Source organism: Atractosteus spatula, chromosome 12 (assembly GCF_055471065.1).
Source record: "Atractosteus spatula isolate fAtrSpa1 chromosome 12, fAtrSpa1.hap1, whole genome shotgun sequence".
In the NCBI taxonomy this organism is placed as follows: domain Eukaryota; kingdom Metazoa; phylum Chordata; class Actinopteri; order Semionotiformes; family Lepisosteidae; genus Atractosteus; species Atractosteus spatula.
The window spans coordinates 46,104,694-46,120,340 of record NC_142717.1 but is presented as its reverse complement, the minus strand read 5'-3'; the positions used below and the strand labels follow the sequence as shown (position 1 = coordinate 46,120,340).

At 48.8% G+C, this 15,647-nt stretch overlaps 1 protein-coding gene across 1 annotated transcript; it reads right to left on the bottom strand.

Annotated features, from left to right (window-relative positions):
- Positions 1–7,762: 7,762 nt before the first annotated feature.
- On the bottom strand, positions 7,763–15,505 carry fam221a (family with sequence similarity 221 member A). Its single transcript, XM_088929457.1, has 7 exons — positions 15,311–15,505; positions 13,292–13,465; positions 11,619–11,809; positions 10,876–11,082; positions 10,111–10,200; positions 8,868–8,956; positions 7,763–8,065 (listed from the first exon to the last, which is right to left on the bottom strand). Exons 1-7 carry the CDS (start codon positions 15,373–15,375, stop codon positions 7,976–7,978), a joined length of 906 nt encoding a protein of 301 aa, XP_088785583.1. The 5' UTR covers positions 15,376–15,505; the 3' UTR covers positions 7,763–7,975.
- Between the last annotated feature and the right edge of the window lie 142 nt (positions 15,506–15,647).

Here is a 15,647-nt window from a genome sequence, read left to right as displayed (position 1 = left end):
GAGCGCAGGTCTCTACACTGGGGAAGAAGACAAGAACAGTAAGAGACCAGGGGCGGCTCAGCACAAGCGTCATGTTGTTTAAGGCCCCTCCTGCATCCCGATTCAGACAAGCCGCTTGGTTGCTTCTGTTCCTCCATGTGAAATGTTCAATCTGGTCAGGGATTAAAATTAGGGGTTGCATCTGGACACATTTCCATACCGTCAGCTTATTCCAGCAACATGGCAGACAATGGACTCTATATTAACTCCGGTGAATTTGTTTTTAGCAGATAATCCCACGCAGCAGGGGAAACAACCGCTGCATCTCATAAACAAAATACTTAATATACGGACACTTGTAATTGTATACAGATATAAGGCTGTAGATACTTCTGCAGTTTCCAACACGGTATTGCTGACCCTACATCCCTCAGCAAACTGTCCAAATAACCGCATTCCAATATTCGCAGGTTGCCTTTTAAGAACTGTGCTTTTTTAAGCATCTTAAGATCTGGAACCTTTACATTAAAAAAAGATTCGGGAAGACTTGGGGAAAAGAGACTTCCCTCCCCTGAAGGACCTTGTTAGAGCAATCAGAAGGACTGAAATGCGGAATAGTTATCAGGCATGTGCACCCCGGGAGTGTTTATAGTTTTCCATATACTGTATATATATATAAAGGTTTGGCCCCCATCCCCAAGCACAGAAAGCAGGGCATTACCTTGGGAAAGACCTGATATAATGACACTGTAGAAGACAGACAACGTCCGCTCCCACAGGCAGCCGTGAGTTAAAAATCGCGGCAGACACGTATATCACTAGGAATAACAGGACGGCTTAAAAAGAACTAAACTCGATTTTTCAATGTTACATCGTCACCAAGAACACTGATCGTCCCCCCTGGAGTCTCCCGATACCGAACCGGACAATTCACGAAGACGTTCATGTTTAACAAGCCGTGAAGGCGGCCCCCACCCCACCGCGCGAGCGCCACCGCCCCTTCCGGGCCGCGCGCGCGCCCCCTCGCCCCGTCCCGCCCCTTCCGGCAGCGCTGCGGCGCAGGCGCGGCACGTCATGTGACCCGCACGCCGCAGCCCGAGCTCGTGGAGGACTCAGCGCTGGGTCAGCTAGTAAGGTGACACGCCTTCACCCAGCCTCCTCTCACCTCCCTGGTTCGAGTCTCCTCCCTTATTTCCTTTCTGAACCGCTCTTATCAGGCGATCAGACACAGAACAGCACCCCTCGCCCACAGTGGGTGTCTTTTTTTCTTTTCTGCAGAGGCCTTTAGCCTGGTGTCCCCAAGCACCACGAAGGAGGGAGGTCTTCAAGTCAGAAACTGGGACAGGGTTAATACCGATTACAAACTGCATTCACCATTTTAGAGCTGAAGGCAAATTTACATTCATATCACAAACAGAAAAATGAAATCCACGACCAGGGCTGGGAGCCTTTGCTCTGCTGCGTCCTGAGCCAATTAACCCAGCAGCCTGTCTCTGGACTGTGGGAGGAAACAGGAGCACCTGGAGGAAACCCGTGCTAAAACAGGGAGAACATACAAACAGACAAGTAACAGGTTTATTCCCTGCTGAAAAGAGAAGAAAGAAAACACAACATTTCGGCCGTGGAGCCTTCTTCAGGTGTGAACATACAAACTCCACACAGACAGCGCCCCAGGTCCAGAATCGAACCCAGGGCCCAGCACTGCACCACAGTGCCATCCAACACCTAACGTGTACCTGTGAAACACCTTTAAAAAAATGGCAGCGGCAGTAATCTCTAGTGTAGATATTTAATCTCTCAGGATAACAGAGCTATAGAGCAGAGGATAACAATTTTCTCCCAATTCTTTTTTAAAATGTTTTTCTTTAGTTTACAGAAGAGACTGCCTGTTTCAGTTGCTGCTGAGCTGGGAGTCACAAGCCCCTCTACAGTCAGCCTGTCTGGAGTGTTGACTTGGGTCCCATCCTAACCACTGGACTTCCTTGTCTCTGTCATGTCCAGTCATTAACCAGACCCCCTTGTCTCTGTCATCTCCAGTGTCCAGTCTCTGACCAGCCCCTTGTCTCTGTCATGTCCAGTCTCTGACCAGCCCCTTGTCTCTGTCATGTCCAGTGTCCAGTCTCTGACCAGCCCCTTGTCTCTGTCATGTGCAGTGTCCAGTCTTTGACCAGCCCCTTGTCTCTGTCATCTCCAGTGTCCAGTCTCTGACCAGCCCCTTGTCTCTGTCATGTCCAGTCTCTGACCAGCCCCTTGTCTCTGTCGTGTGCAGTGTCCAGTCTCTGACCAGCCCCTTGTCTCTGTCATGTGCAGTGTCCAGTCTCTGACCAGCCCCTTGTCTCTGTCATGTGCAGTGTCCAGTCTCTGACCAGCTCCTTGTCTCTATCATGTCCAGTGTCCAGTCTCTGACCAGCCCCTTGTCTCTGTCATGTCCAGTGTCCAGTCTCTAACCAGCCCCTTGTCTCTGTCATGTGCAGTGTCCAGTCTCTAACCAGCCCCTTGTCTCTGTCATGTGCAGTGTCCAGTCTCTAACCAGCCCCTTGTCTCTGTCATGTGCAGTGTCCAGTCTCTGACCAGCCCCTTGTCTCTGTCATGTGCAGTGTCCAGTCTCTGACCAGCCCCTTGTCTCTGTCATGTGCAGTGTCCAGTCTCTGACCAGCCCCTTGTCTCTGTCATGTGCAGTGTCCAGTCTCTAACCAGCCCCTTGTCTCTGTCATGTCTGGAACACTGGCATTGAAGATTTTTTGCTTTGAAACAGTTTGCTTGAACAGTGAGGTCATTAAATTAGAGCTTTACTTTGAATGGAAGTGATAATTGCTGGAGAAGAGCGTAGGTAAGCTTTAGAATAATATTCTCACATAGCGAAAAGAAATTCATTTTGTGCTTGTACTAATCTGCTAAAAATCGTCTCGGTACTTTTCCATTCTGAATTACATTACATGGTCTGTATTCTTCTTTGTGAGCTGTCCTTGGAAATGCTACTGGAATTCGTTGCCTGCATTCTGTCTTTATTTACTTTTTTTGCATTTTCCATTTTTTATGTTGTTTCTTTTTAGTAAACATACTTGGAATGGGGAATGTGATTTAGACAACCAGGGAAGGATGGTCCTGGTCTCCTTTGTGACCAGATGCTCTTACAGAAATGCATTGTCTTATTTCTCCGATGTGGACACCAGCTGTGTGTGGGATGTTGGAGCTGCACAATGCACAAGGTGCATGAGCTCAATGTTTTGCCTTATTCTGGTGAGAAGCTTGGGGGAGAAAGCTGAGCTGCAATCACTGCAGGCTGAGACTGTGGTGTGAAAGCTGGCATCACTCTGGCTGAACCTAAGAAATAAAGATGCATTGCAGGTCACGACATCGTCGTATTCCCTTATTATCTGAATATCATTGGTTGTAATATTAGTGGCAACGGTAGTAGCAACAGTGTAATTTAGGATGAGAAGTCAAGTAGACCAGAAACAATTCTTCTCTCCTCATGATTTTTTCTGGAACTGCCAGTGGTTTATCCACCAAGACCAACTAGAAACATCCAGGTAATAGTAACGGATATACTAATGTAGAAGTGTGTACTATAGTTAATCCACTAACCAAATTTGGGGGAATTCATTGTCTCTGTAGTTTAGCTCCTGTTAAGTAAATTAAACTGCATTGCTATTACTGTGTACTGACAGATACATGTTTAAATTAATGTAACAAAGGGCTTTTCTGAAGCCCTTTCAAATGTTTTATTAAAATATTGACACTTATCGTAATTATTTGCTCAAAATAACCTCTAAATGTTTATTTTCACAAACATCACAAGCTGTTCTCACATCTCATTAAGATACCATAATTATCACAGTTTTTGTATTAAAATTCTCACGACAGTAACGACCACTGTCTGATTTCTCCTGCCCAGTCTTGCAGCTCTGCTTCTGGGGATCAATACCACTGTATCATTGTCACTATTGTTAAATACCTCTATTAAATCTGGGTGCCTTTTCCTTAGGGTATTGATGCTAGACCCCAGGCTGGTCGTTACGGCACATTTGTACATAAGAACTTAAGAAAGATTACACAAGAAAGGTTACTCAGCCATCTACCTCATTTGGCAGTCGGTAGTTAATAGATCTCACGATCTCATTGAGCTCTTTCTGGAATGAAACCTGGTTATTGGCTCCAACAACGTGAGCCATGAGCTTATTCTAACTCCCAATGTGTTCCAGAATCCAAAATCGTACATACATTATGTCTAGAACCATGTTATCTCATTAATGCAAATATTTTTCTGCCATTTAAGGAGATATTTACATCTATGATCTGTAACTGCTGTGCTTATTCTACTGACCTCTGCAAGCCACTCTACTCTTAATTACCACTGCCCTCTAGAGGTAATTCAGAGAATTACGCTGGAGGCATCATTGGAATATCGTACTGCTGCTAAAATCTAGGGCTTCATCGAAAGTTTTCCCTTTATAATCTTCACAAACACAGATAAACATACTTCCATTGTGGTCAGCCTTTTTTTGTCCTGTGACAACACTGAATTTTACTTTAGTAAAACACATTGTTGCAATTTCTAAATACACAGAATTTAATAATAATAATAATAATAATAATTGCTTACACTTATATAGCACTTTTCTGGACACTCCACTCAAAGCGCTTTAGAAGGTAATGGGGACTCCCCTCCACCACCACCACCGTGCAGCATCCACCTGGATGATGTGACAGCAGCCATAGTGCACCAGAACACTCACCACACATCAGCTATTAGTGGGGACGAGAGCAGATTAATGCCAATTCATAGAGGGGGATTATTAGGAGGCCATGATTGGTAAGGGCCAATGGGAAATTTGGCCAGGACACCGGGGTTACACCCCTACTCCCCTACTACGAGAAACACCTGGGATTTTTAATGACCACAGAGAGTCAGGACCTCGGTTTTATGTCTCATCCAAAGGACGGCGCCTGTTTACAGTATAGTGTCCCCGTCACTATACTGGGGCATTAGGACCCACATAGACCGCAGGGTGAGGGCCCCCTGCTGGCCCCACAAACACCTCTTCCAGCAGCAACCTTAGTTTTTCCCAGGAGGTCTCCCATCCAGGTACTGACCAGGCTCACACCTGCTTAGCTTCAGTGGGCTGCCAGTTGTGAGTTGCATGGTGATATGGCTGCTGGCGATCTATAATTTGGTCTTAACTCAACACCCTAGCAGTTAAACATGAGAAGGAAGTCAACAGCTGGGCAAAGTGGTCTTCTTGTTCTGCCCCAGCAGTTCCCAGCCCTGTTGGGCTCTATCCCAGTGCTTCTCAGCAGAAGTGACACTTATCATTCTTAACATTTAACATTCGACCCACATGTGCAGCATACTGTCAAAACATCTTTTTTTCACCTTAGAAATATCGCAAGACTACGCTCTATGCTATCATTAGGACTCCTATCCTGGAGTCCTTGCACTGGCTTCCAGTCAAATTCCGCGTAGACTTTAAAATCCTCATGCTCACCTATAAGGCTCTACATGGCTTGGCACCTCAATACCTGTCTGGACTATTATCGCCCTACTCCTCACCTCGCAACCTCCGCTCTTTAAATTCTGCCCTCCTTACTGTCCCCCAAGCCCGTCTACATTGTATGGGTGACAGGGCCTTCTCCTGTTATGCCCCCAAGCTCTGGAACTCTTTGCCCAAAGATATCAGAGAGTCACCTTCTCTAAACTCCTTCAAATCCAGACTCAAAACCTTCTTCTTCAGAAAAACCTTTACTGAACTGGTTCCATTCTTCACCCCTCTGCTCTTCTTAGTACCACCTTCCACGGTCTCCTCTATTGTTATTGTTGTATTGTTGAAATTGTAATTGTGTCTTATCTTGTGTATTCTTCTTATTTATTGTTGTATTCTTCTTATTTATTGTTATTGTCATCCTGTAAAGCGCTTTGAGAAGTTACCTTTAAAGGTGCTATATAAAATAAAATTTATTATTATTATTATTATTATTATTATCAGACACATCCACATTGGGAGTGATAGTTGTCAGACACACCCACAGTGGGAATGACAGTTGTCAGATACACCCACAGTGGGAGTTCCACTAATCAGACACACCCACAGTGGGAGTGACACTTATCAGACATACCCACAGTGGGAGTAACACTTATCAGACACGCCCACAGTGGGAGTGACACTTATCAGACATACCCACAGTGGGAGTGACACTAATCAGACACGCCCACAGTGGGAGTGACACTGATCAGACGCACCCACAGTGGGAGTGACACTTATGAGACATGCCCATAGTGGGAGCAACACCTATCAGAAAGTTGTGTGCTTCTGCAGGTCCAGTTTCTGGCAGTGGACAATTGAACATGCTCAGTTCTGAAAGTCAGATAATCAGGTTCGGTGCCAATTACAGGTCCCAGTTGATCTTTCAAGAGCTGAAAGGTCCAGGGCTGCGCACTACTGTTCACAGAGGTGGAAGAAGAGGAAGAAAGTGGGTTTCACGATTGGTTGCAGAGGAAGATTACAGCTTTGTGTCTTACGGTCTTGTGTGTGAACCTGAGTCCTGAAAATCACATTCTCTCCTTCAATGCTACACTACTGTATTGCTCTGGAAAACAATCGCAAACAATCTAGAAAGGGCAATTCATAGTCAGAGGACATTCCTCTCTCAAGCACAAATGAGTTCCCAGCAGGGGTCTGTTTTTACTAAACCTTTCACATTAAATGTGCTTTTATTGCCTCTCTAAAGACACCCTTATTGACAAGTCGGGATGCCCAAATGATGTGATTTCATTTGGCAGTTTTCCAAAAACTTGCATTCTTGAGGGCATTTTAAACATTTCCAAATACAAACATGCATTGGCCAATTCAGAGGCAACACACACTTTCTAAAATGACAAAACATCATCAGCATAATTCAATAGAACAACATTATCTGCATATTCAAAGTCACTTAAACCTTCCGGTTTAAATTTTTAAAAAGTTAAAAGCACATGTTCCATTTCTATCAAGTACAGCCCTGCTTAGTATTGACAGTGGGTTTCTAGGCACAAACAACTCGAATTCAACTGCAGAGATCCAGTTATAGAATAAACCTTGCATGTGGTATCTCTTAATCATCTCTTGCTTTGGTCAGATCCCTTGAAAGAAGAAGCTCCCTCTCAAAGGAGCAGGACTGTCCCCTTGTGGCAGCACAAAGTAAGCTAAAGGAAGTTCATTAGTTAGACCTCTCCTGCCTGTGATACATGAACTTTACCAGCTCTCCTTCTTTAAAGGGTCCAGTGGCAGCCAGGCGTGGTTCTCCTTTTAAATGTTTTAAAGAAAAAACAGATCTGTTTTAATGAGAGATGCTGAACCAAATTTAAAATACAGACATTCCTCCCCCCTCGGTTTCCTCGCCAGAAACCGTTCACAGGAGGTACACGGAAGAAGAAGACGCACATGGAAGAGTTGCCTCTGCTCCCGAGTGAGAAAGTCAGAGCCATTAACCACAAACTGGGCTAGATGGGCAGAATGGCTGAGCCTGGTGTGTAATCTTTGTTGTGGTAAGATCTGAACCTTGTTTAAGCCACTATGGAAGTGCCTGGACTCCCATGGCTACATATTAACACATTGTCACACTAGAGGGATGTGTTTTAATTTCTTCAGCAAGTAGAGTGGAACGAAACCGACTTGCACTGAAATTAATTTTGAGACAAGATCTGTGTTTGGCCCCATTTCATAATCAAGTGTGAAAGGAGTCTGTGTGACCAAGAAAGAGCTGAGGCTCGCAATCTGAAGCTGACACACAAACAGCACATTGTGATGAGTAAACCACAAGAAAAACATTTATTAAAATTCCACTTTATAACAATCAAAACCTTTTGAACTCTAACGTGCATCAGTGGCTCTGAACATTCATTTGCTTGGGGTGACCCATAGCCTCGTCACTTCTCCTGGACGTCACCAGTAGTGTCAATGCTCTCATCTTCTAGGTGAAGCAGAAGTATCACGCCCCCTGCAGGCCTGCGGAGGGCTTACTTCGGCGCCTGCCAAGGTGTCCTACTTGGTAATTTGGCCCCAGATGCAGGCGCCGTTCGACGATTTGCCATCTTCTCCATTTTCAGCTGCGCAAGTGAATCACATGAATGCATCTGGTTAATCAACTTTACATTCTAGGTTTGTAAACAGAAAACGTTCATGCAACATAAACGAAACAAGATCCTGTTTACCTGAACAGTTCAGTGAGTAAACCTCTTAAGTAAGTTCCTTGTAAGAGTAAATAACTCCGGGCTTTTGAAGATGTGTTGCCCGTCCTTTCTCAAATACAGTGTGTCGCCTCCCACAGGGCCTGTGTAACCATGCCATTATCTGCTCCCCCACTGCAATCCCATGAATACCAGCAGCAGGACAAACACACAGCTCCTGCCTCACGGAGGAGGTTGCTCACGGACACCCCAAGGACACGCCGCCACAGGAATCCACCTGGCCTTCCCACCCTGCCACCCTGCCACCCTCCTGGACACGGGCAGCCTGGACTCGGACCAGCAACCTTCCAGCCACAGGACTGATCCTGAGCTCCAGGCTCCGGGACTACCTGAGGAGCCTCTCGCTCATACTCATGGAAATATATATATAGTCTTTCCAAACAGCCAGGCTCACCAGGGATAAATCTCAAATTTAGTGCTCGATGGTGGAAATAACGTTTTTTTCTGGGAAAATGCTCTAACATCCCAGCCATATCTATGAAATTAATTAAAAAAAAATCTCTCTTTAGCTCTGCAGTGCGTCAGGTCTGCAAGGTTAAAAACAAACAAAGCAAGGAAAGCTGAGAACATGTCTAGGCAGAGCGGTTGGCTTGTTTGTACACTACTGGTGTAAGAGCTGAGCTCTGAACTGTCTCCAGAAGAAGCGTTGCCCAGAACTCACCCTTTCCTGGTAACGCCTCTCAAAGTAAGCCATGTCATCCTCTTCGGGCAACCTCAAGCCTGGCACTGGCCTCGCCCCGGAGTTTAACTCTAGGTGGAAAGGAAAAAAGCAGGACTATTACAGCGCGTGACCTGCAATAACTGACTATTTTCAATATTTGTCATGTTTATTGCCGTTTCTGGTGCTGATGTTATTTATGCATCAAAGAGGAATGAATCGGAGCCTTACACAACTTTAGAAAGCACAAATACAGTACATAACAACAAACCTCTCACAAACTATTCGGCTCATCATGGACTGATGCCCCCTACCAATGGAGCCCAGTCATCCACTCTGTGTCTCAAGGATTCCAGCTCTGTGCACTTGAGTGAAGGACCATCAGGGACCCAGGTCCCTCACTGGCACTGCGTCAATGTCAGGGCTCTGTCAGAGCAATGCAGGCAGCGTGGCCTTCGACATTAACACACAGGGGCACATGGACACACAGCGGTAGACACCAGCACACACAGGCACACACCAGCGCACACCGGTAGACACCGGCACACAGCAGGGCCAATTGTTTTTCCCAGTAGCCAGTTGTCTTTGGACTGTGGGAGGAAACTGGAACAATGGTAGAGAACCCACACCAACATAGGGAGAACATACAAACTCCACACAGACAGCACCCCCATGTCTGGAATTGAACCCACTGTGAAGCAGCAATGCCAACCACTGTGCCATCAAGCCGCGATGCAGCAATGCAAAACTTTTGTTGCAGAACTGACTGAAGCTTACTTAATTACTTCTAAGAGCCCTTTAGTTTTCTCTGTTAGAGTATATTCTTAGGGTTTGATATGGGAGGACAGCGGCAGCTGTGAAGGGCTGCTGCGGATGAGGTCTTTACTGCGCATCTACTACAGTCGCGCAGCTCCACTTCTGGGGAAACACTGCTCCTTGTTCTGGGTTCGTTTTCTTATGTTTTAAAACATTCAAATCGATCATTTGTTCACCAAACGCAAGGGCACCTCTAACTTGCCCAACGCTGGTCTTCCCAAGAACATCCCACGTGGCTGTGTTCTGCGGAGGAGGAGCCGGAGCGCCGTGCTGGGACTGTGGGCCAGCGTCAGGTCACACGGGCTCATGTCAAACCGCTGCAGAGACACTCCTGGCCTTCAGACCCAGCTGGGCTCCAGGCGCCGTGCGAACCCGTGGGCCACACGCCCTGAGCTGCCCGATGGCAATGAGACGCGTGTTGATTTCTTACCCCCGGCTGGCGTCTGCGCCCCAAAAGCCTCGACCAGCGTGTGATCGGCGGCGCTCCCGGAGGGTGGCACAGCCAGGGACGGGGGCACACCTGAAAGCACAGCACACCACCAACGCATGGCAACCGTATCCCGGGGACACCGCTCTGTACCCGGGGATACAACCCCAGTACAGCCTGACAGCTCCTTTCCCTCACGTGGAATCCCTCTCCCTTCAAGAATCAACTGCAGCCTTTCAGGGAACAGGTCGCCATTTTGGCTCAGGGTTACCCCCATCAGGCCAGGATTTTGAGCCAAGATGGTGGCTTTCTCACAGCACTACCTCTCACTATCTCACCGAACACAATAAACCTGTGATCCTCAACAGCTGTTTTACGGTTCTCACTGTTTGAACAATGAGATGATGGTAAAAATTAGTTTCATTATTACCCACCTAATCTGATAAACATGATCTGTATTACACATTCACTGGGACCAGCATTAATCACCTCATTTCATCACAGAAAATTCAAAGATGGCACCCAGCGAAGCCAGAGGGAGTGCGAGGGACAGCACAGGGGCCGGCTAGGAGACGCAGGAGAAGGAAACAGCACAGCAGCACAGCACAGCACAGGTATCTGGGTTCATACAAGCATGACGAAACCAAGAAAAGCCAGCAAAAGCCACGTGGCCGACTTTCCTTATGGAGCTGGGCGGTTCCTGCATTGCCAGGCCTTGCAAGACGGACATCACCCTCCCCGCAAACCAGCGGCAAGCGCAGCCCGTACCTGCTCCGCTGGCGTCCAGCCTCAGGTAGCCCTCTGCCAGGGAGCTGAACCCGGTCAGGCCCCCCATGGCGGCGTAGGGGACGGCGCGCCCCACGGGCCGGCCGCGAGCGCGCCGCTGCTCCTCCGTCTCCACCAGCGTCTCGTGGGCGTAGCCGGGCTGGCCGCAGCCGCAGGTGGACGGGCACCGGAACCCCGAGCAGGAGGCACCTGCGCGACCGGCCGACACAGGAGCGCGTGAGCGCTGAGCTGACCCTTGCCACCCGAGGGAGTGGGTGTGGCACGTGACACACAGCGCACACCACAATAATACTGTAATAACACTCCCTTCAGGAGAACGCCTTCAGGAAACCAGGCTTTAATGGCAAATACAAGCCGTCCTTAAGAACTAAAGCATAACTAGTGAATTTCAGAGTGACAGGAAGCCATTTTTTCTGATCTTTACCATGTACTGATCTTGGAGAGGGGTTGACCCCCTATTTCCTACATTCTAAACATGTCATAGATGTTGCAGGCGGGGGTTTTTGATTTGTACATACAGCATATACTTTTCTTCATGAAGACATCTGAAATTCCTTATGAATTTCCTTCCGAGTGAAAAAAACCCATATGCCACTTTTGACGTTATATGCCTTGTGGGTTTTATAAAAATAAAATGAACTGAAAAGAACGGCAGTGTCCGTCAGAAGGACGTCTCCCTCCGGGAGCAGGGGAGCAGGAGCGAGGGGGAATGAAGAGGGACGTACACCTCCTGCAGGCCAGGCCCGGCGCCGCGCTGTGCTCCTCCGCGGCGTGCTTGCAGCTGCAGCGCGCGGGCCGGGAGCCGTGCAGCGGGACGTAGCGGTAGGACTCGCAGCCGCAGCCCCGCGCTCGGCAGGGCAGCAGGGGGGGCCGCCGCTCCGGCAGCCGCTCGAAGTCCGTCCGGTGCTGCTTGTACCTGCGGCGGCGACACAGAAGCAGAGCCGTCGGGCGCGGGTGCGAGAGAGCGGGGCCAGCGCCGCGGGGGGTGAAAGAATTTCACCCATTTTTCGTTGCCACCTGCAGCAACGACTTTGATGAAAAGCTACACTTCCTGCCCAGCCAGGGACCTTGGTGTCAGACCAGCAGACTCAACTGACCTTGCGAGTCTCCCGAGACCTCCATGGATTAGAGACGCGGTAAATAAATAGCTAAAACAGGGCTGAGCATCCCCAGTCCTGGAGAGCCAAGTCCCCGCAGGGATCGGAGCAGGCTGGAATAAGACCGGGAAATCCTAGCTGACCGGACTTCTTACCCACTTAATTGGATCAATTAAGCCACTAATTGTCAAAATTGCCCATTCCTGCTCTTGGACTGGAACCCTGTTTTCTTTCTGTGCTATGCAATCCCAAGCACACAACTAACGGATGATCCTCATCATGTCCGGCTCCAGAGCAGCGGAACGTGGGCGTGCTGTGGCACAGCCTTGGGCTACATGCTGTTGGTGACCTCAGAAAATAAATGAATTTCTAGCACTTCCAAATATTTGAACAGCTGAACAGGAAGATCCAGCCAGTGAAGGACTTATCGAGCTCAGCAGTGTTATAACCTTGGCTGTAGCAGAGCAGAAAAACCCTGGTCAATGTCCAGTAGGTTTTATACCTTAACCTCAAATTCATCATTCGCTTAAGACTGGGAAAACTGAACTGTGATCAGTTAAAAAAGGGCATGTCATTTGCCAAACCGCTTTATACCATACAGTGTCACGGGAATCTGGAGCCTTCCTGACAAACAACGAGCACAAGCCAGGGTACACCCTGGGCAGGGCGCCAGTCCATCGCAGGGCCAGTGCAAGCCAAGCATACATGGGGACAATTTGGAGGCCATGGTAAAAGCTGAGGGGGGAACTTTTGGCCCTGACACTGGGGTAACTCCCTACTCTTATCGAGAAATGCCTGGGGATCTTTAATGACCACTGAGAGACAGGACCTTGGTTTAACGTCTCATCCAAAAGTTAATCCGTAATTTGTTAAATTAGTTAATGTAAAGGTCATTTGGAACAAAAGTCACAATACCAATACTTTCAGCTCTTAAGAACCAGAGCCCACTTAAACTGAATAGATTGCTTACTTAATAGCTTACCACTGTTCATAAGTTTTCAAAAAACACGGGTAAATTAAGGTGACCACAAGGCAAAAGGGATTAGTGCTCTCAACGACCAGACCTGGAGACCCTTGGCTGATACTTTTACCTGCAGGGAGGCAAGTCTTCAAAAAAACATGACTCCATTTTACCAAACTTGCAAAGAGTGTACCTGCATCACAGAGCTTTTTTTTTTTGCTTTGTTTTAAAAGAAATGGTGATAAGGCACATTCCAGCGACCGGCCCTGGCCAGCGTGTGTGCTGGACACGAGGACGCACCCGGGCAGCCCCGCGGCGCCCTGAGCTCCGCGCGCCTCACCTGTGAGTGCAGAAGCAGGGCGTCTCGGGGCCAATGAGCTTGCAGTCGATCCCGCCCGGTATCCCCCAGCTGACGTACAGCCGGTTCCGCAGGCGCGAAGGCAGGACCCTTCTCTTGTACTCCTCGTACTCCTCAGGGGTGAACGTCTGCCCCCCGTCGTCATCGCCGACGATCCTGAACAGACAGTTCAGGTTAGACTCTTCTGGCCCCCAGAACTCCTCGCCGTTACCTTTCTTTTCAGTGCTAATGATTCCATCCACCCCCTCATCTCACTGCTTCATCCAACTCAGGGCCGGGGGGAGCTGGAGCCTATCCAGGCAAGCAACGGGCGCAAGGCGGGATTCACCCTGGGCAGGATAACAGCCCACCGCAGGTCACACACCGACACAAACACACTCACGCCAGGGCCAGTTTTCCCAGAAGCCGGTTACTAGCGTCTCTTCGGACTGTGGGAGGGGTCTGGAGCACTGGAAGGAAACCCAGAGGAACACGGGGAGAACATACAAACTCCACGCAGATACAGCACCCCAGGAACTGAACCCGGGGCCCCAGCGCTGTGTGGCAGCAATGCTGATACCGCGCAACCACTGTTCGTGAAAAACAATTCTTCTGAACCGAAGGGCAGCCGAGATTGAAAATGCAGATAATGTTGTGGCTAAGAGTTTGTGTTTGACCGCAATATCAAGCCATACCAATAAATGGTAACTACTTCACTTATCTTCAGTCACTGATTTAGTGATTGGTTTCCGGAGATACACCAAGTCATACAGTGTGGGCTTGCGTCAGGGGATGTGCACCCAACTATGAGCCACATGCAGTGACCATTTCTCCGTCACAGCCTGCCGGTCACATCAGGAAGCAATCCAGGCTACAGAACCATGTCCCACAGCCCATCGACTCCGAGATCCGAGGATCCTGCCACACCCCCTCGGAGCCCTTTCAGGTATTCCCTGAATCCAAGCCAGAGCTCAGGTGCCAGGATTAGCGGACAAGCCCTCTTATTTTCAGGAAACAGGACCGAGCGGATGTGCTAAAGCATCACATCAGCTTCCCTGCTTCCCGGTGTTGTTTCAGCAGGACGAGCCCTGGAGCGGCACACCTCCGTCATTACAGTTGTGGATGATTACAGAGCTCACAGGGAACACTTCGCCCGAGCAGGTGGTGTGACCCTGACCCGCTGCCTGCTCCGTCCGGCTGTAGAGCCGGGGACTCGTCACGACACTGCCCACTGCTCCCATGTCCTTCACCGGGCGGGCTGGCGCAGAACAGGACGCTCAGAGGTCCATCAGTTCATTTTGACAACAATCTCCAGATGCTTACTAAACACACACCTCCTGGCAGGGAGTGGAGGTCGTGCTGTAGCCCAGGGACGGCCCTGTTTTAACAGAACTAGGTGACCCTTTCCTTTAGCTCTCCGCTGGCAATTCTGAAATGTAAAAAGGAAACTCAGAATTGCTAAGCAGGCGCATCAGGTGACATCTTGATGATTCGTGCACCTGGAGTACTGAAGCACACTGATATGCGACACTTAAGTATTTTTCACGAAATGTAAAAAGGAAACTCACTACTGCGAAGCAGGCGCATCAGGTGACATCCTGATGATTTGCACACCCGTTGATCCTGCTGCACAGTCATCACGCTAGATCGAAAGCACCGGCTTCGCACCATATGGTTTCTGTTAAGGGTGCTGTGTAAAGTAACGTCTATCAGAAGCGAGGTTTTCTGATTGTTTTTCCAAAGCACTTTAAGAATACTACAAGTAATAAGTAGGTCTCATTTCCTTGAATAAAATATTCTCTGGATAAAACTTAGGTAAGTGGCCCTGCGGCTGTTTGATTTTGTCCTACTGTTGCGCGTACAGATCAACGTGAACTAAATCTCCTGAACAAATGCCTGAGCTGGAGAGGGTGACCATAACGCAGGTGCGCCGTCACACCGCACACCAGCCCGTCCGAAAGGCCGGGGCGGGCGGCGGCTCTGTGACTCGCACCCGGCGCTGGGTGCATTCGCTGTACACACCTCCGGTACTCCAGGTACTCCTCCACCGCCAGCGACGCGTCCCCGGAGACGCTGATCTTCTCCATTTCTCACCAGGTCCCAAACCCCGCAGCAGCCGGCAGGAGTGACCCGGCGCTGCTGCGGTTGCCTAGCGACGACGCCCGGCCCAGCCCAGGTAAGCGCGCTCCTGACAACGCGGCGACGTGTAAATAAACTCCCCGGAAAGAAATAAACAAGCTCCATCGTAGGCAGTATCGGAGTGGTTGACTATAGTAAATCGAGCACATTTCTGGCCCGCCTAGTTCTCCAGAGCAGGATAAATGGATTTTTTTCCCCCTTAGTAAAATATTCCTCTGGT

Coding starts and splice junctions, on each gene's coding strand:
- fam221a (XM_088929457.1), bottom strand. CDS start 15,375: ATGGAGAAGATCAGCGTCTCCGGGGACGCGTCGCTGGCGGTGGAGGAG. Junction 8,957..10,110: donor GGCGCAGACGCCAGCCGGGG/GTAAGAAATCAA, acceptor CTTTCCACCTAG/AGTTAAACTCCGGGGCGAGG. Junction 8,066..8,867: donor AGAGGCGTTACCAGGAAAGG/GTGAGTTCTGGG, acceptor TCACTTGCGCAG/CTGAAAATGGAGAAGATGGC.